This window comes from Lates calcarifer, linkage group LG5 (genome assembly GCF_001640805.2).
Source record: "Lates calcarifer isolate ASB-BC8 linkage group LG5, TLL_Latcal_v3, whole genome shotgun sequence".
Lineage (NCBI taxonomy): Eukaryota > Metazoa > Chordata > Actinopteri > Centropomidae > Lates > Lates calcarifer.
Genome location: NC_066837.1, coordinates 21,302,110 through 21,329,797, shown reverse-complemented (window position 1 = coordinate 21,329,797; position 27,688 = coordinate 21,302,110). Strand labels below are relative to the sequence as shown.

The 27,688-nt window shown below is 38.8% G+C and overlaps 1 protein-coding gene across 1 annotated transcript; it reads right to left on the bottom strand.

The window, feature by feature from the left end:
* Positions 1-8,016: 8,016 nt before the first annotated feature.
* Positions 8,017-21,182, bottom strand: cxcl12b (chemokine (C-X-C motif) ligand 12b (stromal cell-derived factor 1)). The gene is made up of 4 exons (XM_018679742.2): positions 21,013-21,182; positions 18,491-18,608; positions 13,209-13,292; positions 8,017-11,186 (listed from the first exon to the last, which is right to left on the bottom strand). The coding sequence occupies exons 1-4, from the start codon at positions 21,077-21,079 to the stop codon at positions 11,147-11,149; spliced, it is 309 nt and encodes a 102-aa protein (XP_018535258.1). The 5' UTR covers positions 21,080-21,182; the 3' UTR covers positions 8,017-11,146.
* Positions 21,183-27,688: the final 6,506 nt, after the last annotated feature.

Here is a 27,688-nt window from a genome sequence, read left to right as displayed (position 1 = left end):
GAAGTGAAGCCAGTGGAACTGCTGTTGGTTTCTCTTAACTGCTCTTGTTATTTGCTCCTGTTGGTGAAATTGATTCATTCTTGGCTGGCAAATGAAATTCTGCCTTATCCTCACATTGTTGGTGCTGAAACTGATGACAGCTGTGAGAACTAGTTATTCTCATGTATTTCCTGAGATAAGTTTCAATGTTGAATGTGTGGCCCTGGTGGTTAAAGGTACCAGAGGTGCTCAATGATAATCTGATGTTTCAGGTAATGGAGTCCTGTTGTGTAACCCTTTTAACAGGACCACCACAGGGCTGGCAAAGGTAGAAAACTACTTGTAAGGGTTGACTGCAAAATGAGCCTCACAAGATGCACGCTTTTATGAGCTTTCCCACAATAGAGAACAAGGATTAATTCTACATCATCTACAGATGATGCTGTGCGAGTGCTTATGCTAACACGCCTGCAATCAAGCCTTGGGCCAAAGCTATCTGGAATATCAGTAACATCTATAGTAGAAGAGAAAAGGTGTGTTTACTTGATTGACAAGTGTCTGAGCCAATTGCACTTAGTTGTGGTGGATGCATCATTTTCATTTTACTTTGCAAGGTACCCTGGTGCATCTTTGCCCAGATTTGGACTTTTTGGCTTCAGCAATTGATAAAGACTGAAATGGGCAGTAAACCCAAATAAAATCTTTAAATTCTACCGTACAATCCAGCAACACCCATCAATAAGACCTTTTTTTTTAGTGATCCCTTCACATCATTAATTGCAACACATGCACACCTGGAGGTTTGCCTGTACAGTACACATATTGGCTTCTGAACAGCTGTGTTGTAATAGATGGGGGTTTAGAGCATTGTTGATGAGGAAATGGGAGGAGTCAGTGTATTTTCCACCCGCATTTCTCAGCCAGTCTGGGGATTTGAACTGGTGACCTTATAGTTAGCAAGCTTGCATCTCTGAACTTGATGTTTCTGCTGCTCTGCTTGGATTAACTCAGAACAAAGACTCAGAACAAAGTAGTGCTACTAGTGGAATCCATCCAGTATTTGTGCAACATTAACGTTATGGTTCAGGTTCACAAAGGAATACATCTAAAATCTCAGCAAACACACTGAGTGACCCTGCTTCTTGTTTGAGCCATGAGAAGTTACTCCACAATGTCCAGAAATGAGAAAGTCTATAATGCTGTGGTCAGTGCTTAATAACATGTGTTGGACTTTGATTTGACATGATTAAATGACTGTTGTGTTTCAGTTGCCTGCAGTTTATCTCCAATGGGAGTTTACAACATGTGTGTTTACATTTGGTCACTTCCTTTGGTGTTTGTGTCCTGCCCATGAGTCCATACAGTGTATTTAACATCACACCTACAAAATGAGGCCATATGAGACAGAAACTTATGAAACACATATGAGGATCTCACTATGCCCTTTTCCCAAGTAAAGCAAGTTCACGTTCTGGACTCCGTACTGGGTATGAGAAAAACTTAACCTCTCAGAGGTCAGCCAGGAAAGTCCAGTCCAATATAATCTGATGTCTTACTCCAATAACCACAGTGGAAAGAAAATGTTGGGAGCTTGTTTGCATTCTGCTTTGGGTCAAAGCCTTAGAATATGTGTAGGAGGGACCAAACTTGTCATTACCTTGCTCAGATTGCCGGTTTTACAGGAACTGACACATTTGGTAACATTGTGATTCATTTTCCTTGGCTTTAAACCAAATCTAAGTCGAAACAAAACCACTAAAAGCTTTGCCTTTAAAAATATTTCAAAATAAGAATTAACCTGAGGTTTTTTTGGAGTGGAATTTGAATTTGGCAGAATACATTTAATGGCTCATACAATATTTATATTCTTCAAAGCGCTGAAGGATGCATCTGCAGAGTGAAAACATTATATGATTTGATTTCTGTTTTGCTTTTGCAAATATTTAGGTTGAATATGGTGTGTAATATAAAGTGGGTGACCATTGAAAAAAATAATGCAACTAGAAAACTCTTACAAACAAACAGTTGTAAACTGGTCTTGCTGAATACAACATTAAATGCTTTAGTGGGATGGACATTGTAACGTTCGTTCTTCCACAGCACCTCTGTGATGGAGAGCTTCCTATATAGCACGTAGGAGAAATTTCACACCATCTCCTGTCATCAGAAAGTGTTACAAATGTGTCAAAAAACTCAGCAGATGACACAGCAGACGGTGAATGCAATAATACTTTGAGAATAATGGTAAACAGTGACGAAACTGAGTGAAAGCAGCAGCTGTAATCTGTAATCTTTTTTCAGACCTGAGGAGCAAATTATGGTGTGCTGTAGAGAAATGTTGGCGGATTTGCCTGAACTCTGCTCTCTGTGGTTCATCAGACTTCAGAGAAATGTTGCTGGTAAAGGCCTGGCTCTTAAATGTTCTTGTGTGGAATTACACACAAAAATTGTTCAATCTTCACTCACATACTCAGGCAGGTTTTATTCCCTAACACAGGTGATTTTATGTGAAAACACGTAAAATAGTGATGAAGTAATATTATTTTGAAAATAAGGTAATAATTTTCATTATTTAATAAACTGAAACAATGTGATTAAAGGAAAATCTAATCACACTGGAAGATTTATCAAAAAATAAAATTTGTAAGAAAAAAAAAATCTCCGTGCTGATTAGCCTGTGGTTCAGTTCATGCTGCCATTTCTTTTTTTTTTTTTTTTTTAACTAAAGAGGCAATACTGCTAATTTAAAATTATGCAATTGTGCACAAAAGTACAAAAATATAATTATCTGTATCAGTCAAATGTGAGTGTTATTAATATTATAGGCCCATTATTGTATTATTATTACTCAACATTAATGTGCATGTAGCATTTTAATAGTTGGTCAAAGTGGAGCTGAGCTGAGTTAAATCTATAACTGTGCATCAGATTTTTAAAACTTGTCACATGATTTATATGCAAACCAGTAATAATACTGGTATACATTTATGTGGACCTTACACATTCTACTTGTTTTGCATTAAATAGTGGATAAACTGTGTAATTGATTTTACAGTGGAGTCAGTAGTAACTGCCTGCAGGGCATATCTGCCTTGCAAAAGGAAATAGCTGGGAAGTCAACTCCTCACCAAGTTAATGATGCTTGTCTGTTGAGTGCCAGCAGAGGAGCCTGATAACCAGGCAACAAAGACACAGTCTGCTTAGTCCTGCATCACAGTGGAATGACTCATTAAACGGGGATCATTGCGAGCCTTTTGTACGTGATGTCTCTTAAAATGAGCCGTGAATAATGACGTCCCTTGTTTTTCGCTCCCTGACCTTTTTTCACAAAATGCTAATAAACAAAGATGTATTACATCCCTTTCTCTGCTATGGAACAACTGGGACTCATTGCTGATAACTGATGATATTTACCTCTTTTTTTCTTTTTCTTTCCCTCCTCTGTTCTGCCTTGTCTATTGTTCAGACTTAAGGGATGTCCCTGTGTGGAAACAGTGATCAACCTGTTTCCAATAACATTATCCATGACCCCTCTCTCTGCTGTTAAGTTAGGGAAACACTGAACGATTGGTCATGATGAATCTGAAGGACATTCCAAAACCCCCCAGAGCTGTTTATGCTAATGCCTGTGGATTTGATAGAGAAGAAATGTCTTGTGGGATATGTGGTTTCTGTCACAGCCAGAACTGTGAACTCTTTCATTCTTATTCCTTCCCTTCTACAATGGAGCTGCCTTTGACTCTTTCAACTGAGAAGAGTGATCACTGTAGGCAGCTCAAACCTCGTTTGTCTTTTTAAGTCTGTTTGTTGATGCTGATTATTGATAGAGTGTTAAGGCCTGCAGTTAGTCGTCTGTAGGGGGTAACCAGGGCTTTGCATGTATGTGGAGGGGTCACCACACAGTCAGAGAGATGAGGGACTCACGCACATGTTGCTGGAGGGATCACAGAGCGGTCAGTGGTGGGGCAACTGTGGCTTAGGAGTTTGCCCAGTTTATCGCAGGAAGTGCTGTGCTATAAAAGCGCTACATATACACTCCATTTACCTGACTCTTTGATGAGGTTTACCAGTTGGGTTGTCTGCTGTAGTCACTTGTGTTTCAATGTATTTTCACAGGGAAAAAAAGACATTTACCTGTAACGTCAGCATAGATTATTAACATCCATTCTAATCATGTTTACTGCATTTTGATAGGTGGTACTTTTAGTATGTACATACATCAAGCATGAATTTGCAGTTGAGAGTCTTAACAACTTAACCTATGTGTGTTTGCATGTTGCATCTATACCAAATGGTTGACAACATGTTCCTGTGTATGAGTGTTTAGCCTTTCTTCAGTGTTGTGTGTGCACGTGTGTATGTGTGTGTGTCCTCTTGATCTTTCAGCATGAGGTCCATGTTCTTAAATCCTGAACAGGAAACATCATGTTAGCATCTCCCTTTTCCCCAGATTTCTTTTCATATAGCAGCTTTCTTCAGGAAACCAAAGGAATTACATTCAGACTCTTAACTTGTCCCACTGACATCCTTCACTGTCACACACAGCACACACAGCCCTGTGTGGTTTTGCAGCCAACATGTTTCCTATTAACTTTCATTCAGACGAGCTGCGTATTAAGTTGTTCAAAGATGTACGGTCGAGAGCCTCAAATCACACTGGATTACCCACAACCTCCAAGACCAAATCAACCGGGCAATTTGTCGTTCCAACCTGGTTATGTTCTCTGTCTCAGGTGATTCGAGTTGAAGGCTGCTTTGTGCTGAGTGAAGCAGTGCTGTTTTCATGTGGTTAGCATTTGATTCAAAATGAGAGAAGATTAGAATATAGAAAATATCTCTTTATCTTTCAGGTGTTTTGTTGAACATCATCCTCACTGCAAAAGTAGAAAAAGTCTGGAACTTTACATCAGAAATATCAAAGTTTTAACACCACTGCCAGTTAGTAATGTGCTCATTCCTTCAATGTAGATTTTTCCAATATTTGCTGTATTGTGAATTGTCAAGCTGACATAAACAAGGTCTTCATTTCTTCATTTTAATTTTTATTCCAGCCATTAATTTGTTTTGTTTTGTCAGTTCACTAATGTAGTTTTTTTGACAGTAACATACTATATATACTATATGTACAGATCATGTCTATTTTTGCTGGACTATTTGTGATTACTTCTAATTTAATTCTGTGATTACTTTATCTCAACATCATTCATGTGGGAAAAAAATCATTATCGAACTATGTTCTTAAATGTCACTGTAAAAACCTCAGTTTTTGTAAGTTCATAACTTTGAAACCACAAGTTTGACTTTGATGAAAGCTGGGGATAATAATGCAATGTGGAGTCAACCCAAGGAGTTCCTGCATCACCTATGGACCTTACATACACACAGAGTGACCTGTTATACTGTGGAATACAATAAATGTGTCGTGTGTTTCGCACTCCATCAAATACACTTTGCTGTCTGCTTGTGAGGTCCAGTTTTCCTTCACCATTTGTGTCAACATTTACTAATTTACTTCATCTGCTGATATGTCTCTTCATCAATCTCTGCTTTTATTGTTCTCAGTTTGACAGAGCGTGTCTGATTCAGACTCTAATTAGCCCACTGGACTCATTTTATTAGTCACGACGGGCTTGTAATGTTTTATCTAGTTTTATTAAAAATATTTCACACACTGACCCCGACACCTCTTTGTGTTTGGTTAGATATTTTTTCCTTGTTGTAAAAAATCTCAAAATTCCTCAGCTGAACTGGATCAGAGTGATGTGTCTATAAAAATACATATTAACAAACAGTCTGTACATATGTCAGCCACCTCCATCATGGCCGAGTCTCAGCTGAATAAGCACAGTATAGAAATCCCATAATCATTCCTGAATGTGCCCAAAAGGCCCAAACATGTAACTCTGACCTTCCAAACTGCTTGGTCCACGTCCAAACCATGTCTCATGTTCCTTGTATGTATCTACTCAGAGGTCAGAGGAGAGCGCTGTAGCATGAAATTAATCTGCTCTCCACGGTTCCACTTTATTAGAGCTGACAGTTTCATAAAGCTACACAGGCTCGCTGGTGCTGTGGTTGAGTACCAGAACCAGCACAAATGAAAACCTCTGAAATCTCAGGTGTGAAGACATCAGACAGGAACGTTAATGGGCATTACATGTGCCTTTCCTCTTTGCTCCTTTACTGGAAAAAGATTTGCTGAGTTGGTTTCAGTTCTAAGGTGGAAAATGTCAAGTGATAGTCCCATTGAATTATTCATTGAGCCTCAAAGTGACCATTCATACACAATGCCAGACTGTTGTGTGAGGTTTTGGCTTGGCCGTGCTTTTCTGTTTGAACTTTTTTATTCTGGTGAACCTGCAGCAGAAAGTCTGGTCTCCAGTGTTTTATTTCTCTCTCTCGTAAGAGAGGTTGCATGGTCTGCTGTATAGCTTTTTCCACCTGTCTGAGGCGTGGTACTGCCACTTTTTATTACCGTCAAAGTGAGTAAGTAACCTCTCATGACAGCTCTTGAAAGAGAGAAGTTTCTCAATCTGCCCACACACTTCTGTGGGGCATTTTCCACTTCAAAACTGCTTAATGTGATATTTAAGATATTACTGTTAAACCAAATAACTCCCTGTCATAGTATCGGATGCAGTACTCTACAAGCTGTGCATCTTTTGCCTCTTTTTAGCTCATTATTTGATTTTCAGGCCTTCACAGCAGCCCAGTTAAGGGTTGAAATTAGGGTCAGTAAGATTTTGAGTGTTTAAAGTGTTCCTAGTGTTCCAAAGTTGTAGCAGTAAATCAACCATTGTAAAACTTTAACATAAATCTGCATGAGAAATTCAAATTTATGCAGGTGTAAAAAAGAAAACTATTTAAAACGGTCACCTGAAAGGTATAGTAGGTTTTCGAGATGGATGACGACACTTCTTAGACCTAGGTGGGTTTAACTATATTTGATGATGCTGTTGGAAGTAATGGTTCCTCCAAACATTAATGTGCTATGTTGTTGTGCTATGTACAGGAGTGTGTCAGTGGAGACCAGGATTCCTGTTTCATGCTTCAAGACACTTTTCAGTTTTTTTTTTTTTTTTTTTTTTAGTATTTGACCAACACCACAATCTTTCCAACAGAAAATGAACTAAATGCTTTTAGGGGCCATAAACATAAAAAGCACTTGAGCACTGTTAGTGTTAATTTTGCACAATCACTGATGTTTCCTTGTGTTGAGAAATGAAGTTTCTCTCAAAATATATTTGCTGTTGTAAATTAGTTGCATATATTTGTATATAAAAGTAATTTGAACAAGTAGGTTCTCCACATAGGCTGTGTGTCATGTTGAGTCTCATGGCTTTAATGATCCCATTCTAAACTAAAGACAGTCTACAGACAACTAGTGTCTAATAACCGAAGACCAAGATGTTAGTAGGCAGAAGACATTAAAGTTGAAAGGAAAGTATATACTGAGACAGATATGCAGAAACTCAACAAATTCTCAAACCTGAACGACCATATAAGTTTGTCTCTATACCCTCTGGTACGACCCATAGGAGCATCACTATGGTGTAGCACACCTTTGTTGTCATGGTTCCAACAATATGTTTGCAATTAAGCTTGGAACATTCATAGAAACAAATTACAATGTTGGTTATTAGTTTCACATGGGAAACAAATAGCAGTCTCCTGTGTTCTTGTTACCTAACAATCAAACGTAACTATGGGTCGTAATAAGCTGCTCCACAGACAACCTATGGAGTATGTTTTTTACAGAAGGAAAGTCTCCAGAAACTTGATATAAATATATTGTTCTGCATCTGCTGGCATGTGAAGAAGACGTTTGCTTGCTAACACATTAGCTTGAATACTTTGATATGTCAATGGTCTATGCAGCCAAATGTTTCTTTACATTTGGTAAATTTATTTTTGAATTTTTCTACATCCTACTAATGATAAATCCCTTATTGTATCTTTAAATGAATAAAGAACTCAAATTAACACTGTGGCAGAGAGTTTCAGTCACATTTTTTTAAAAATAAAAACAAATAGATATCTATTTCATATGACTTTATTGAAAAAGGGCTTGCATATCATAGCTAAAATACTGTCTCTTGGTTTACAAACAGTGAAAATACACAGGATAATACTCTAATATGTCTCACTTATATGAAGAATATGTGTCAGAAGCTGCCTCAAAAGAAAGAAAATTATTTCACATTGTGTCGGGGTCCAAAGCAGAAAACACGCACCCAGTTTGATTGTGTTATCAATATACTAATGTCAAGTAAATGTGAACCTGAATGTGTTTTGACATGCAAAACTGCACGTTTGGTCCGAAATATACACTGTTACATACACAATACGCATGATAATGAAGTTGTCTGTATATTTGGCTGATACAGTTCAGTTACAGTCATACTAAATGACGTCTACAGTGAATGTTTGATGAGAATGGCACTGACACTGCAAGAAATAAATGGGACCACAGTACTATAGAAATTATCTTAAGTCTGTTTAGTACAGCTAATTACTTGTTGTTACAAATGCATCATTCACATAAATCATTAATGAAACAAATGCTGCTAACAATGTATTAAACACATTTTCCATTGATTTAACAAAGTTTACCACTTTGTAATGTTGTAACTTTCCCCTGTCATTGAGATAATTATCACATCACATATTAGAAATGCTGAAATCTACATAATCTTCTGTCTAGATGTAACTCTATAGCAATGTGTTTAAACAAGTTAGTGTAATAATATAAAATTAATGTCCATTAACTTCTATTACATTAATGGGAAATAAATTACACTTATAGGATTATTGCACTATTAGCTGCAAATTGATAAGAGTATCACCTGTAACCAGTCAGTCAGTAAATAGACCACAGAAAACAAAACAAAACAAAGACCATAACAATTACTACAACCACCACAACGTCCATTACAATTTCAGGGGGGGAAAAAAACACAGGCTCTAATTTTGTGTCATGGCAACAGTTGAGTGAAATTGAACGAAAGACTGTGGGGTGCTGGGAGTGTCCAGATTGAAAGCACATGTTGGTTACTTGGCTCTCAACTCAAAAGGTTTTGTTCTGTTTTGGCTCAGTGGCTCTATTGACACATCATACATCCACCTCAGTAACACTATGAAAAATCAAATCAAGTGTTCGACGGGGGCGACTGGTGGGGCGGAGCTGAATATTTTCCTGACCCATGTAACACAATGACAGCATCTTTTGTTTTCAGTCACTGTGTGTTGGATGTAACAGATTTCATTCAGGTCACCCATTTTACCTCTCAGAAACAATGTGGAGAGAACAACAAACCAGAAGGACAATATTTATCCTGTTTGGCTGATATTCGCAAAAAAAATGTGAACAGATAGTGTTTTATTCCTTTGGATAAGGAATGTGTTGCATACTGTGTATTACATACTCACCAACAAGCCATTACACATAATGTGAAATATTGCATGAAACCTTAAAAATGAAGCTTAATACTCTTGCATTTTATGGAATAACCTTCATTTAGTAGCTACTGCCTACTGTACATTGCATTAAAAAAAAAACATTTAGTAAAATTATACACAATATAAAAATAAAACCATTACATATAAAAGACACATCTGATAATAAAGTGGCTCAAATATATACTGTATAAAAAAGATCAAAAACTTGCATTTTGCCACCGTGAACATTCCCTTTGTGACATTTATCACTCAGCTTTATATTTCATGTGACAGTTTATTAGCTTTTCATTCCTACCAAGGACAGGTGTTGGTATGAAAATACTGTCATTAAAATGCTCCATTGTCATGACATACATTTACCCAGTCCCCTTGATAAGGTGTAAAAAAAAAAAAAACTGCTCAGAATTATAATGTTCTTCTACCTTTTTCTAAAAATAAATGAAATAGAAAGTCATGCTTTTTGAGTTTCACAGATTTCTTCATGCTGCATGTTTAAGTGAATAAATATTTGGTCTTTGTTTACTGATATGTTCAATCAATAAAAAAAAAAACTGCATTGATAAGTGTTTTATTCCACTTCCTTATTGCCTTTCTCAGTACAGTATGGCCTTCACATAGCTTCAACTTTCCATTTCACTTTCCCCTCAGACTCCAACAACAGCGCTCTAAGTATTTTGTGACTTGTAAAAACATAACTGTGTTTCATATAAGACATAGAAGTCACATCATCCCATCTTAAATCTTGCATAAAATAAACAGTGAATTACAATTATGTCAAAGACTCTGACCCCTTATACTGAGTATATAGCACCATGAAATCAGTGCTTGTTTCTTAAACAGTTTGTGTGAGCTTCGTCTCTGTTTTGTTCCTGCCATAAGCTCAAAGACAATGCAAGACCTGTGGTAGCATGTCCTACCCTGATTGGTCACCGCTTGTGGAGGGTTAACCTCACTGGCCAGCCTGTATATGTGTCCTACAACCTCTCAGTCTCAGAGTAATGCCACATTCACCTCCTAGTGGAAAGACTATTTTTCTCCCATCCTGAATATATATGTATTTTTTAATGAATATGAAATCAACAATAAAACCAAAATAGAAGTCTCTCTTTTCAAAAACCATTTGAAGTTGGGGTAATTTTACTGCTCTAAATATAACTGATCCTTTTCACTTGGGTGAATTCCTGAGTGATACACCAAACCAAATCTGGGCTATTTAGACAGGACCATGAAGGTAGCATTACCCTCAAAACCTTGTGTGTAAGACAGAAAACTCAGTTTGTTCCTTTAGAGCTGTGTGAAGTTGCAAAATACTATATACAGACACACAATCAGAGTTAGTTTATGTGAAGCACATTCAAACAAACAAACACACACACACACACACACACACACACACACGTTTCCTCTCTTTCATGCCAAACATCCAGTGCTCACACACACACATATATCTGATATCAATCGTATCCCATCATTCCAGGAGTGTTATTGCATTTGGTTCTAACTTAGGGGGGATGGAGGTGACTGTGTGGGTGTCCAGAGGGATCGTTGGTGGTGCTGGGGACGACATGGTTTGGCGGTGAAGTGCTGGTTCTGCAAGCGGTCCAGAGAGGTGGACAGGTACATACAGCGTGTTTTCATGCATCCATAGCAGTGACAGGGAGGTATACAGGTTCGACACAGGCCTGGCGACACACATCTTCCCTCGTGTTTAGTTTTTCTTGTTATTGCGTCTTCTGGATTTCTTCACCCTGAAGAGAGATTCAGAAGGAAAAGTATTTATGAGAACAGCAAAAATTTCTGAATATGCTGCTATAAAATAAAACCCAGCCTATGATAAATGGAAAACAAACATGGATGACCTGCAGTTTGAAGAGCTTATTTTAAAAACCCATGAATGGCAGTAGAGGATGGTTAGTCTGGTCAACTACCAGTGGTGGAAAGTATGCTGTTGTATTAGTGCTTTTACCTAAGTAAAGTATGCAGTACATGCAGTACAGTACAACACTTCCTGCACTAGAAAAAATATTGCTGGGGAACATAGTCCAGGCAGTAACTGAACCTCCCACCCACCCAAAAAACAAAACAAAACAAAACAAAAAAAAAACCAAAATGGTGTACTTTTTTTGAAACAGAGGATATGAATAACAGAGTACTGGTGAAGAGAATGTGTATGTGCTCAAAAGAGCAGCTGCGGACATGTTTTAATGGGTGAACATCACAGCATATAAATATAATTTTTATGTGAATGTAACCAGACATGAAAAAGAGTGATGCTGACAAAGAGCAGCCACGCTCACAAAAATCCTTTCAAACGTAAAATAAAAAGAATTCCGCTCGTGATCTCCTTTTATGTGAGAATGTACATGTAAATACCATGTCCTTATAACAACATTATTCTTATATTTACAGTGTGCTTTTTTTTCTCCATTTTATTTTGTCTGTCATTTCTCATGTTTCAAACAACATTGCTGTAACAGGTGGAGTGTTTAAAGTAACACACTAAACCAGTAACACTGCAGTTTCTGTCATTTTCATATGCCTCTACATACACTACTCTCTACATACAGTGTTCACTGACACATGAAAGGCCAGTGTTTTTATGTGTCTGACCTCCCTGACTCTTAGAAATTACATACAATGTACAACAAAACTGCAAGAGCAAAGGAAATGTAGTTGCAACTGAATGTATCATAAACATGTTCACAGACAATATATTTGTATTCTGCAAAAATATATGATCTTGTGGTAAAATATCAATTTATAGTGAGTACAGCATAAAGCGACACTACGTAACTTTTGCTGAGAAGTGGCAACAGTGGCCCCTGCAGCCACAAATGATAATTACAGGACTATGGGCTCCAAGTTGTTGCTTTAAACTTTTTCATGGAAACATTTAGGCACTCTCAGTGTTTGGGTAGGGTTAAGGAAAGATCATGGTCTGGTTTAACCAAAGCTTGTTTGTTAATGATCATGTTTCCTACAAAACTTATTTTCTGTTGCAGGGTTGACAGACTGTTTGCCGCTGTGCCACATGCCAGCTTCAATGACCTATGTCGACTCCCATAATAAGACTACATTTAAAAAATATTCTGTATTTGGTCTTTTACTAACACAATAAACAATATCTCGTAATTCCTCAGAAATTACTTAATTGTTTGTTTTCACATTGTGGACTTAAGGTGTTTATGGTGTTTTAAGAAGCAGACACACAGCCTGGTGATAATCACCACCAGACATGCTGGGAACATTTTTTCTTTATTTTATGAGGAATTGCTCACATTTTAACTACATAGCTCATTAAAAGCTCAATGCTCACTGCAGCTCACTGAGCTGCTGCAGTTTTTGCTATCAATACTTTTTGACCATAGTGCTGCTCCCAAAACCAGAATAGTGATGATAATCATGTGGAAAATTGCTTTTAGAGTTAGAGAGTTTAGAGTAAAAAAAGATGAACAATTGATTCTTCTGTAGTCTTGCTGAAGTCTCAGACACATGCTTATGAGAAAGAAGGAAGCAGAAACACCAGTGGCAGATTTATCACCTCTCTTGCTTGATGCTAATTATGTCACAGATAATAACTCAGCTGCTTACATCAACCGTGTCAGTGATTTCAGAGAGTAATTGTCAGCAGGCGAATGAGAAATTGTCATTTTAAATGATGGTTTGTTTCTTCTTTGCAAGCTCTAAACTCAGAGGAGAGCTGTATTTCATTTCTGTCCCGGTCAGCAACGTTTGTGTCCGAGCAGAGAGAGTGAGGAGGTTTGTCTTACTTGTTAATGGCGTTCTTTAAGTACTGCTGCAGCCACTTGGTCTCTGGGTTGATGCAAACTTCCCTGTTGTTCTTCAGCTTGGCACTGGAGGAAGGAAGAAAAAGAAAAATTAGACTCCACATTCTTTCATTTTGTGTGACTAACCCATTTTACATGCAGATGTGCATTTGCTGTTATAATTCCTACACTTACACTGGTGTTCACATGAAACAGAGGCAGCAAAGATAAAGAGGAAGTTAAGTGTTTGACTCTAATCCAAATCACATGTAATAAATCAGCCTCAAGGACATGTCCTGTACTGGGGAATATTTTTCACCTCTGGGATTCCTTTGTAGCTGAACATCCGGTGATGGTGTACAGTACAGAGATTGTATCTGCTTTATTAGCTGTGTGGTCAACCAAACTGTAACATGACCTCTCAGTAACCTCAGGGAAATGTGACTGACATGTTAATTAGTGCTGATGCTCATTTAATTTCCTTGGCTGCTTCACTTGGTTTCCATTTTAGACATTTTGCTGTAGTTTTCTGCAGACAACTAAACAGGGAACAAGGCTGTTGATGAGAAAAATGACTTTCTGAGGACCACATCAAAGTCTATTTTTCTCAGCACATTAAGTAGATTTCCCTACATTTCAGGAAGCCAGCAGTTTTGATTCATGTAAGCACCCAATAAATCAACTTATAAAAACTTGGAACTTGCTTGGGGAAAGTAATTTATCTCAACTGACTGAGACCTATCACCTATAATCTTTTCAAAGTTATTTTAAATTATGGCCATTTGGGAGCATTTTCAAACAGCACCTATTGGCAGTTTAAACTATCTTCATCTAGTGTACAACAAAACAAACATATACCAATGTTGATGTGAGCTTGAACACACCAACATCACTTTCAGACCAGTTCCTTACAACTGCAAGTGATAAAGAAACAGTAACTTTGATTTAAAATAAAGGTGACAAATTCTTCATTGTGATGGATTACCTCGCTCAAGCTAATTTCAGCTCTCTGATGCAAAAAATGCTGAAATCTATGGTAAGGAATAGTTTCTTGCAATGTGGGAAAATTAACAAAAAAAGTCATTGTAGCCTATAATTTAGATAATGGTGGTCAGAAATTTGCAGCTATTAAATGTAAACATGCAAACCACTGGTATGGTCTTTTAAGCTTAAAGGCGCCATAGGCAACATTTATAATTCCCCAAAGCACTATAAAGGCCATACACTGGGCTGGGTAATAATGGTAAAGTTTAAGAGTTTGTGGTCTAAAGATGCTGTAGATTAAGCAATATGGTGCCTGTATGGTGGCTATACGTCTTTATCTGTGGCTAATAAATCACAATAAAGTCATGTATTCATTATTTTTTTCAAAAGCCCACTTCAGAAAAAGCTCAACTTAATCTCTGAAAACCCCAAAACATCTTTCAACACGTCCCTGTTAAAACAAGGGGATTACTTCTTCTAACAAACTGTCTCCTTAATGTCATGAATTAAAAAATCACACAGCTGCTGCCTAATTTAACATCAGATAACCTGCATTATTTTTTAACCAAAAAAGGAACCCAGATCCCTTTTTTGTCAGCACATATCATCTCGTGAAGCATAAATACCCGCCCTATTTAAGGATTTGACTCTTGTTGAATAAATCAAAGGATCTTAATGATGAAATGAGCCCAATATGTCAGGATAATATCTGATATGGTTTATGAAGGCTGAGCTCAGAAACACCTTGGCTAAGCTCTAAAAACCTCAGCACGTCCTATAACACATCCAAGCTGAAAAGCGGAGGATTACTGCACATAACAGGCTGTCACCCTCCAGTCAGTGATGAAAAATCACAACTCTCTGTTTCCACTCAGGGACAGCTGGAAGGGAGGCTCACATCGCAGATCACACCATACTGTAGGCCTTGTAAAACTGTCTCTGTGCTGCACACAAAACATCTGAACACATAGTTTGATGTAGACTTTGTATCTGGCAAAAGACTTCAGTTTAGTCAGGCTGGTTTAAACAGCCCAATTTAAAAGTGATGTTGGCTGTAATTAGGGGATACATTGCACATCAAAAGGTGCATTTTTGGTCATTTTAATTCAGGCCTCCTGCCAAATTACTTGAAGACGCTATAAACAGCTAAAGAACTAGTTATCAAAACACTGCTCAGGCAAATGTAAGAATAGCATTTTATGAGAGTCTCTATAGGATCTGCGCTGAACTGTAGTAAAACATCTAGAATGCCTCTTTAAGTACTCAGTCACTATTGCTACCACAATGGGGTTGTTTTAAGGTGGTATTATGGCTGTGCTAGGATGAAATTTAATTTGTAATGGTATACTACCCTGTCCAGAAAACCCTTGAAAAGAGAAAATTTTCATTTCCATTAAGCTATCCTGGTGAAAGAATGGTTTAATAAATAAAAAATGACAGTGCCTCTTTCAATTTCTTTCCTGGGTGTTCTATTTTGTATCAGTTGTATCAGTCAAGTTGAAGTTTATCTATTTAGCACTTACAAGCAGTATACAAAAACATTTAATAAAAGCTTCATAATGCATTATAATGTTGAATGCAGACATATACAGTATAAGGACATTTTTAGTTTTTAATAATGTAAAGAATTTGTCAACAATTATAACCTGCCCACAGGAGGAGTCACTGTATACTTTTTGACAATAAATCCTTACCTCTGCTTACAACTTTATAGTGCGTAATCCATTTATTACATGTTTATAAACTTCTTATGAATGCTACATAAGGGACTTAGTAAAATATTACCCTAGAATACCTTTAGTTTTATTTGCCCCGTTAGACTGAAGCCGGAGCTACGGCGGCATCACACTTCATGATTTACAACCCTGTGGTCACAGAGAGTGTGTGTTCTTTCGAGTGATGTCGGGCCTGCTGATGGAGAGCTGAGCCAAATATTTAGGAGAGGATTTGTTCTGTTATCAGACTCTGCTGGTGAACAAGGGGGGGTCTCACCCCCTCCAAACATGTGGGTCTCACACCTCGGTGGCAAAAGGTCGTGTATGAGAGTTAACAACTCAAGAGGTGTAGCGCCTCGCTGCTCCTCTTTCTCCTCCCTCCATCTCTCCATCACAGGACACTGCAAATTAAACACATTCCTCTCCGCCTCAAACTGCTTTCTGATTCAATTTGTACCCCCCCAACACCTTCTCCTCCACCCCTGCTACCCCTTTAATATGCCACCTCCCCTATTACTCACCCCATTTAGATGCACACACGAGCAAATGAGCAAATGGCCCCTAAACTTAAAAGAGTGGTTCAGGAGCATCAGTCCAGGCATCAGCCCCAAATCCCTCAAACTAACACGTGAGTCAGGAGGCCAAACAGCTCAGTAACTGGATCTGTGTTTGCTTTTCCACCAGGGATGTCCCCTTCTTCCCCTCCTCTTTTATTTTATTAGGGATGGCCGGCTCATCCGCTCGGGAGCTCTGCTGTTTTGATGTGTCTGCCTTCATCCTGTTTATCTGTCTGCTTGTCTGGATGACCAGCTGAGAGCCTAAACCCTAATTGACTTGGCTGGAATCTGAGGGCCGGAGTTCCACAAGCAGCAGGTAGTAATTACTTCACAGCAAGTTAATACCAACAGCATGCTGACGGGTGGGGGGGTGGGGGTTAGGATGCTGGCACACGGTGGGACACAGGGAGTGGGGGACTAAGGAGGTTTTGGGGGGGGGGCAAGGCTATAGTGTTACTGGCTGTCTTTCATCTGTCTCAATAGAGATATAGGAGCAGCGCTCTGCGGGCTCCTTGTCTGAATGACTTCTTGACTCCTCGGGCAGTTTTCTGGTGGGAAGTTAGAGGGAGCTTGTGGCCCGGTCGGAGCGCTGTGTGTCCTCTCTGACCTTTCGCCATTCAGTCACCCCTTCTAACAGTCACCAGCCCTCCTCCTCCCTATTTTGGCAGAAGCCCCACAGACTTTTAGGCTTTTGGCTGTGAGGCTTCTGCCATCCCATTTTCTATAGCAAACAAATGAATGAGGCTTTTTAGTTAATGTGTTCCAGACCACTGACATTACACTCAATGTGTTGCTGGGCAGTTTGAGTCAGGAAATAAAAAAAAAGAAGGTGGATGAAGGACACAGGGGGGTCGGCAGAAATACAAAGGTAATCACTTTGACCCTTAATTATTGCTTCCTTTGCAAAACATAAATGGCCCCCTTGAGCTCTGGTCGTCACCGTTTTCCTCTTTCTGAGTGGATCGTGTTGTTTTAAACTCATTCAGGAAAGAATAGAAGGATATTAATACCATACTTCACACATCCATCTTTAATCTATACTTTATTTAATTCATTGAATGTTCTGTTAGATTTTTAACTCATTTGAGTCAACATACAGCTCAAAAACTGTGAAACTATCAGCAATAGCTTGATAGGAATCAAGGATAGTGAAATGGGATGGTGGTATGTACATATTTGGATTACTGCTATTTTCTTGCACTATTTTCTCACTATTTCTGTAATATTGTTTCAATGACAGATGAGCACTTCCAACAGCAAACTAATTTTAACGCAATTTGAAGTGAAAATGTTGATTACTGATGTTTGCAGTCCTAAACTGTTCATTGTACAATGTATGTGTCTGTATATTTTTTTTCATGATTAGAAGAGGTCACTGGATAAAAAAATGGATTCTCACTAGATGTTATATTCATTACAACAATTTTTTAAAATTAATTGGCACGTTTTCATGCATGAAAAAATATATTTTTTGTTATGTAATTAAGATTAAATAATATTTCTGTGTCTGAAGGATTCTGTAGAAAATGTGAATAAAGGTTTCTATAAATATCCCCTTTAGAATTCCTTTAAGCTGTTTTTCTTTTTCATCATTTTGGTACACTTACTGTATTTGTAATGATCCTCGACACTGAAATGCTGTCACTATAAAGAAGTTTAGGGCAGGAGATCCAATGCAGTCATAGCAAATATAATGAAATCAGCTAAATTCAACTTGCCCTCTTGCAATGAATAAAAATGTCCAGTAAAAACAATTCAGACTTTAAGACTTTAAAGTCCCTCACTATAATTTGTCAGTGAGTTGGACCAGGTGTCTGTTGTGCAAAGGGGCCATCATGTGAAATATGCCAAAGGACTGCAGGAAACTAGAAGCTTAACTTGTCTTTGATCAACACAGTCATTGCAGTTCACTAAAGACACAGACTTCTAAAAGAATTAAGTTAAACAAGCTACATAAGTGACAGAACAATTCAAATACATGCATTTCTCCAAGTTAATCACTGCAGTGATGTTTTATTTATTTACTTACATGACTTGGAAGGGGCAGTTGGGTGTGTGGAGGAACTTGAGCTCTTTGATGGCGCGCTGAGGAACCGTGTTGAGGGTGGAACGACACCAACACCGCTCGACCAGACTGATGGGCTTTGCTGTAAATGCACAACAAGGAAAATGACAAATTAGCTAGAATATTAGAAAAGAAATGCGATAAACTAAACTAAATTAGTTGAATGATTATGCAGTTCAGTAGCAGATAAAGTATAGTACACTGCTTGGATTTTAAACAATTTAAATGTTCCACTGAACATGGAGAAGTGAGCATTAGGGTCCATATGAGGATTTAAATATTTACATCAACATAATTTAAAATCTAAATTCAAACACAGTTGCTTCGACTTTATTTCAGTAGCAATTTAATGCATCACTTCCCTCAATTAAAAACATGTTTAATCTACTGTAACAAGTCTTTAAAAGCCTGGGAACGTATGAGTTTACCTGCTATAGCTCTGAACAACATGTTCATTAAAAAGAGATTAGCCCTTTCTGACCACACACACACACACACACACACACACACACACACACACACACACACAGAATTTTAGCTTTTAACTCCCGGAGCATTCAGCCCAGCCACTCTGAAGGACAAGGGTCCTCAACATTCAATTTCCAATATTCGGCTCTTTTATGAAGGAGCACTCTGCAGCTCAGACGGCATCAATGGCCTCTGTGGAAATCACCTCAAGTACATTCTTAAAATGATTACAAATCACCCCTGTGCCTCCATGGAGGCTTTCAGGGGCCCAGAGAATCACAGATGCACACGAATAACTCCAAATACAGGCAATTACAAACTGACTGCAGTTCTGCACGTATCTGCCCTCCTAACATACAGCAGAGTTTCAAAAGAATTGGTGGAAATTGTAAAAATGTCAGGGCAAGGATGAGAGGAAACATTATGCAATAAAACTTTAAATGAAACAAAAAACCCAGCCCACTAGCCTTGAATTTAACCTATAATGCTCTGGGTTTGGATAATAATAAAAAAAAAAATGCTAAACTAAAGCTGTAATGGGTGTCAAGAAATGATAAAAGCTCACAGAGCAGATGCTGATTTCATAGCTATTTAGAAAATTCCAACCATTCATTCTTTGTATCAGCCATTTCCTCCCCAGATAAACACACAGATCAACAAAATCAAGTGCATCAAGTGTAACTAACAGACCTTTGTTCTAGGGTTCAGCATATCCCTATTGATATGCATGTTTATAATGCAACACCAAATGTCCTGCCACAAATGGCTAAATCCTCAGTAATATCAGCCTAATGATTCGACACCCAAAAGACCCAAAGTCTTTTCTCATGCAAACTAAGGGATCATTATGCAGCATGCAGCACCGGGGCCAGAAGCGAGCAGCCAATGCTATCACCACCGCATTGTTTATCCCTAATTAGAAACTAATTAAAAGAAAGCAAGGAGAAAAGACAAATACACACATTTAGACCTAACTCTTTAATACGCAATCAGGGGTCTTACTGGGGCCGAAACAACAAGCTTAACATAACACAGACCAGGCGACTCAACACCCCTGATTTGTCCCCTACCAAGGTTAACACGCGGGAGATTAATATGGGGTCAAAACTACACTCCACCTCCAGTACACCAAGGATTTTATCTCAAAATACTGAATATTGTAAGTAATGGAAATTTTTCACCTTGATTACTGCTCATTAAAAGAAAAGAGTGTTACCAAACTGTTTCACTATTTCAGCAGTGATAGTATGTTGCAGATTACAGTTAGTATGTTGTAATTCAACCTCTATACCAGCAATCAAGGCTCACTACAACTAATTATTATTTTCATAACTGATTCATATTCTGATTATGTTTTTCATATTTCTTCAAGTTGCTTGTTTTGTGAGACAGTCCAAAACCTAAAGACAGAGATCTCAAAAAACCAGCAAAGATTCACTTGATGAATCAGAATCTGTTAATTTTTGGCACTGTTCCTTAAAAAAATGGCTTAAAACTGTTAATCAATCTCAAAAGTAACTGCAGATTCATTTTGGACTAATCAGTTAATCAACTAACTTTTCCAGCTCTACTGTAAACATTTAATGCAGATAAATCATTATATAATAAAAGTCTACTCTCTGCTCATTATTTTTCATGAGATGTAACAACATAGAAACAAAGCCAGATATAAAAGTCACAGCCAGAAGTGCAACAACACAAGAAGATTTGTCAGAAAGATTTCTCTAGTCTTCAACAAGTGAAACTCATCAAGATTCAAACCATGGAAAATATGGAGGAATAAAACCTCACAAATGACTATAACAGCAATGTCAAAAGTTAAGCTTTCACAACGGAGAAAGAAGTGAAAGCATGAAGTCAAAATAAATCAAGCATCCAAGCATTCACATCATCCAAGCAACAAAATTCCTTCCCGGTTCTTGACAGTAAAACGTCTCATGTAACAAAATTTCTCCAACAGAAACATCTATCAAAAGTTCTCAATAATGATCAGTCTATTGTCCCTCTCCTGTACTCACCACTGGAGGTTGGTACATGTGTGGCCACGGCCAGCAGAGCCATCAGTGCCAGCAGTTTGACATCCATGGTGGTGGGCTAACAGGCTGCAGGAGGGCTGCTTTCTCTTTTCTCTCTCCCTCTCCTACAATCCAGGGCACAACTGTGACGGCCAGCTCCGCTCTGCGCTGAGTTAAAGCCTCAGATGGGAGAGAGAGAGAGAGAGAGAGGGAGAGGAAGAAGGAGGGAGGGGAGAGGGAGTCCCACTTTCTCAGGAGGGAGGGGGGTCCCAGCATGAGAGGAGAGGAGGTGAGAGCAGGGGAGGGGAGGGGAGGGGGAAGGAGGGAGGGAGCAGTGGCGAGTCAGTAGAGACTTCCTCGATTGTAAATGTGTTGGCTCAGAATCAAGGAGAAAGTTTGAAGGGATTTCTCTCTTTCTCTCTCTCTCTCTCTCATCTGATTTCTTTTAGTTATTCTCTCCCGGTCTCTCACCTTTTTTGTCTATTTCATCCCTATTACATCTTCTGTGTCTCTTTTTTCTATCCTCCTTTTCCATTTTTCAGTGTATTCTCTTTGCCTCCTCTTTCCATCTGCCACCACACACACACACACACACACACACATACAGAGTACATGCATCTTCCACCGTGTCGTGTTGTGTTATTGTTTACCGGGACACAGACCCCCACCCTCTCTCTGTACCTCTCTGGCTACATCTCTGTGTCTCTTTTTCCCGCCTGCTGACTCCCCGTCATCTGTCTGGGCTCTCATCCATAACGCCTGGTTCATGTCTTTATTGGGCTCCTCTGGACTTTTATTGTTCGCTCTGTAATGAAACCATTAAAGGACTGCTAAGACTTCACAATTGTTCCATTAATAGGAGAAAGGAAAAGGCTGTGTTGAATAAACAGGAGGATAATTGCAGATCCTGATCTGAACTGTGTCAGACTTCTGTGACTCTGCGGGTCTTTTCTGTCGGTGAAAGATGATTAAAAAGAAGCTGGAAGTGGAAGTGAAGCTTCACTGATGGGATGCCATGATTGCCAAACACTACATAGAAGGAGTACAGTAATTGGCTCAAGAATGATTTTTGCTTTCTTCATTATTTTGGTCTGTAAAGGCAGGGCACTGCTCATCAGAGGTTTATGTTCTATCAACAAATCAGTGTGAGGAAAGAACCTGTTCTATGAAGGAACTTTAAAATAATATCATCGTTACAGTCATAGCAAGTTTCATCTTATAGAGAAAAAGCAGCAAATAAATGTAATAGGCAGAATTTGCTGGAAAATATAAATGAAATAATTGGTGAAAATGACCCAGTGATAGAGGAATATGAGATATTCTTTCTCTGGGCTAGAGGCAAAAATAATATGAATTTTCATATCATAATATGATCTACCAAGGTAATGGCCAGTGAGGGAAATTTCTCCTCTGATGGAGTCAAACTGCATGTTGTTAAACTGATGTCCTGACTTAAGTTTTTGTCCACTTAAACAGCTGATACGATTAATGTAAAAAAACAAAACAAAACAATTTTTACTTTACTTACAACTTTTACCAAAAACTTCAGGGGTAAAGCATTGATTTGATCTCTTTTATTACTAGAGTGGCTGTTGTAACAGGTGGGAGGATAAATACACGCCTTCAGACAGATGTAAGCTCTCAAATGTTTCTGGAGCACTTAGTCTAACTGATGATCTGGTGGAGAACTTCCAACAGTGAGCAACAATGTAACAGGACACAGATGTGTGTGTAGATGTGGCTGAGCATTTAGTATATGCATGTATGTACATGTCCGTACATGCGTGTGCAATTATGCATGTTTTTGTCTCTGTTCTGGCGTATTTAAAGTCAGCAGCTGGTAAACTGAAACTGTTCTTCATGCCACAACTTGACGCCTTCTCTGTCGTTGGAGGTGATTCAACATCCCCCCTCCACCCCCCACCCCTCATCTGCAGCCCCCTACCACCAGTAATAAAACCATACACTGTTAAAGACTGCCTGTCAATTCATACACTGAAACTCCTCCCCTGCAGTTTACAGGCCCATACCATGGCAGCGTGCTGAGAGAGTACTTGCAGGCCTGAGTCCTGCTGAAGGCCGTAAACCTGAGAGGGTGTTAACCATTAGCCAGAGAGTTATCCACAATAACTACCATAAACAGAGGAGAATTAAAACTGAACTGTAAAGAAACAACATCAAACTATCTTGGTGGAATTTACTTAATTTTTTTTGACAAATGATGCATTTTTGTTGTTTTATGGTCAAAGTAACAGTAAAGAATTTCAGTTTACAGTTTATTACCATAGAGGCAAACAGCTGCTTTATTTGTCTGTACGAATGTGTAGTTCATTTTTTCAAACTTATCACTTTTATCTTGGTATCATGCAGATAGATGTGATTTTATTTTCCCAGATTTCAAAACATCTGCTTTGGACATTTCTGTTGCCACCATGAAATAAAGGATGGATCATTAAAAATATATCAGCAGCATTGCTTTTAAGAAAACTGTCCCACTTATTCTGGATAAACCACAGACAACACGGTGAGCAGTTTGCACTGGAATATCCAGTGTAAAAGAATTGTGAAAGGGTATGTGCTCCTGAATCCAGGTTTTGTGAGTGTGTGACAGCTCGTTTCATAGAAAATTTTGTCCGCAGACTGAGAAAAAGGTAAAAAACAAAAAGTAAACATTTTGGTCAAAGGACCAGCACATCCTCATCTGTTATCAAGAGTAATCACGACACTGTTTGCTGATACATTTTTAAAATGTAATTTTTTACTGTGGGAAGTACCACACACTTTTCAGTTTAATGCAGTAATCTGTGTATTAGAATATGGGCTTTGGAACATAGGAAGGAACAAGGAACATAATATGGGCATTTTAAGCAGGGTTGGGAAACATGTGGGTTTTTAAGGTTTGATTTGATTAAACACAGTCCATCACAGTGAAGCTATGAGCTCCACACCTTTAACATACAGCCGTGTTTGGATTTCCTCCATGGATGTAATGTCTCTATGATGGGATGTTTGGCAGTGTAAAATAAGGCTGTATTATGTTTCATGCAAACACTAATATTTACATGTGAGCTCAGATAAACCCCAAATCCCAAACTACCTAAAACCTTGTCAATCTTATCATCACAGCACTGAGGCTTGTATTTACTGAGACACAAAAACAAATGTCAGAAGTGTTTTAAGCGCTCCGGCGCTAACACGCCACAGGAGCGCTGCTGCGATGGAGCCCGGGAATGTGTCTGGCACATTTACCACAGAGCTGTGGGACAACACTGCCACTTGTATCACACGTGGGGTCAAAGGTCAGTGTTTCATGTCCCTGTATAGGGTTACAGGCAGTGGAGCTGCCAGGTCTTTGTTGTGGACCAGTTCAGATAGACAAACTTGCACAAATGGCTTCCATGATGAGGGATGTGATGGAGAGCAGACGAGTGTTTGGTCTGCATCAGGTCTGCACATGCAACACTCGCCACAGCATCCTATCTGAATTAAGCAATTGCCCAAATAAAGATTATTAGGTGCAATAATAGTGTTTGTCTCTTTTAAAACGGAACTGGATGTATAAGGATGTGGTTAAATAGGAACTAATTAGGTTTTTAATGAGAGAAGAAAAGCATCCGAGTGTTTTTTTGCCCTCTGATAAAACCTGCTGTTTTCCTGCCATGCTTCCACTCATGGTTTGCAGAGTTAAAACAGTCTTAGAGGAGAACAACACACAAGTTAAAATATATGCATGAACCAAAGAGTATAAAATACATACGCTCTGTCCATTTTAATAATCATCTTTCATCAGCAGGTGTGTCACGGCACTTAAACCAAGCGCACACAAACACTTTATTAACGTCTTTCATGACCTTCCGTGTAAAAATGAACCCAAATAAATACAGGCTAATCTTTTCACTAATCTCCAAAGTGACGGCAGATCCAGACTTTCCTGTTAGGATCTATGAGTGGAGATTGCCTTGTGGTCCGGAGTTTATTGTGTTTGTCCAGCAGTTTGACTCTAGTGCTGAGTTTTACTTTATGGTGGCAGGGCAGATGAAAGGTTTCCCTCCACTGGGCTTAGATAAACAGTAGTTCACAATCACTGCTGGGTCTGTATGAGAGGCTCGAAATGTACAGTGTAAACACACATTAATCAACATGTGGAAAAATTCTCAAGAGCAGCCGAATGCTGTTAGATCATAAAAGGGGAAAGTGTTGAGTAAAAACTATTCCTATTTAAAGTTAGGTAGTTTACAGTATATAAAAGATTTACAGTCTAACCACTCTGGATTGGATTTGGATTTCTCGCTGAGTGAAAAACATTTTTTGGAGATGTGTTTGAGTTGCCAGTGTGTGTGTGTTTATGGTGGTAATTTGGAGCAGGGTCCTGTAAACAGGATAAACAGGAGATTTGGGAGGTTTAAGGTGTGTGTGGGTTAGTAGAGTAGGGGCTGGATGTGTGATGTGTGTGTGTGATGTGTTTTTTGGGGGGTGGAGGGTCCCTGTTATCAGTTCACTCCTTTTCCCCTGGGCAGCTGGTTTCTTAGAGGGGCACACACACACACACACACACACACACACACACACACACACACCCTGTTGAGGATTCATTAAGCTAGATGGTGCATTCTGTGCAGAGAAAACATTTTCATTAAACATCTTGATCCATTAATCATGAATGGATCAAATATTTTCTCATGGCCAAAATGATCATCTGTTTTATTATCAATGGATCAGAAATGCTGCAGCTCAGTGACAGACAGTGCTGTTTACCAGAGGTTGAAAGAGAACTCAAATCTGTTAAAATACCCTTTAACTCATTCTAGTATAACTATTTTAACAATCACATTAGATTCAGACTAACATACTCACAGAGAATGAGATTGTGGACACAAGCAGCCAAAATGAGCTTTCTCTACAGGGTGTTAGGGCGTCAGCCTTAGAGATAGGGTGAGGAGGGAGCTCGGAGTAAAGCTGCTGCCCCTTCATGTCGAAAGGACCCAGCTGAGGTGGTTCATGGCATCTGATTAGGATGCCTACTGGGAGTCTTCCTTTGCTGGGCACATCCAATAGGGAGGAGACCCCAGGACTTGCTAAAGGGATTACCCCTGATGATCCCCCAGGAGGAGCTGGAAAATGTTGCTGAGGGGAAGGATGTCTGGAACACCCTGCTTAGCCTGCTGCCACCACGTCCTAACCCCGGATAAGCAGAAGAAAATGGTTGAATGGATCAGTTACAGTCACCATTACTAAAGCTACTGTAGAAATTAAACATAAATAAAACTTTCATTAGTGAGTTTCTGTGGTACACATTAGACAAAAGAGATACTCCAAATGTAATTAGGACTCTCAAGCATTCAATGCATGCACTACGGTTAATGATTAAGTAGCTACAACATAATCAAACAAAACAGTTGTTTTCTGAGGTTTTTGACTGAAATGACATTCAGTAGTGATGAAACATGTTAGCTTTTGATAGTACTGAAAGAAAAAAACTCTCAATTGACAGAAATGTTGCAGGCATCAGTTTTAATTAGTAAAATCCACACAATAGCACAGCATTATATGAGCACACAGGGTGCCAGTCTAGTAGCAGTCCTGAAGAAACAATGATTACAGACCATAGAGGTCTTGGCTCAACAAAACACAGAGAAAGCCCCCATTCAATCAGCCTCTTGACCATTTTAATCCTGCACTTCCCATTCACATGTACAGCACATACAGTCAGAAAGCTATGGATGCCGGCAGGGAGTGATGATAAAGGCATTAACATGTGAATAAGTGTCTGGTCTTTAGGTAGAAACGTCCTGAATGCGTTTGAAGTTTTCAGCTCTCCTTGGCTGTCAGTTATGGGAGAAAGGCCTCTCAATGACTAATCCAGTTTACTTTGTGCCTGTCTGTGGAGGAGAGAATCTGGCATGACACCAAATGCCACTCAATAGATTCTTCTCCCAACAAAAGCAAAAAATGGCTGCCCCTCCTCTTCTCTCCTCCTACCCGCTCTCGTTTCCTGCTTGACAAGCACATTGAATCCGTCTTGTCTTTCATATATTTGTCAAGAGCATGGTTGCCATGGTTTCAGCCCCTGTATGAGGCTGGACATGTGTTTACTGTATGCATTATGGGATGCTGAGAAAAGAGAAGGCGGTCTGGAGTGCTGGTGCCCTTTGGTGCCACATTCAAGTGTGTGAGACTGTGTGTGCAGGAGCAGGAGGCCATAGAAAGGGATGGTCATCACAGCTCAAACTCTAATTGGATGGGATGTACAGTGAACAGTCAGTAATCACAGGCATGCAGTCAAACCACATGGGCATGGTTCTGTATGTGAGTGTGTGTGTGTGTGTGAGTGTGTGTGTGTGTGTTGTAAAGACTGGTCTTTATAGATCAGGATGAGAAAAGAACAAATGCTTGAGACAAAACTGCCCTTTCAAATCATCAAATACCCACAAATTCTAAAATACAGGGGCCCTTGATAATTTTGGAATTCATTCTATTCATATTTTCTTAATCATATTCATCATTTAATATAATTATGTTGTCATTTGTGGGAGCCCATGATGCAGACCTGAGGTTTTTGCACAGCAAATGTTTAAGTAAAGAACATGAAATTGAACAAAAGTTTGGCCATCAGTATGAGAAAATATTGATAAATATTGAAAAAAAATCCAAAACAAAACAAAAAAACAAGCAAACACAA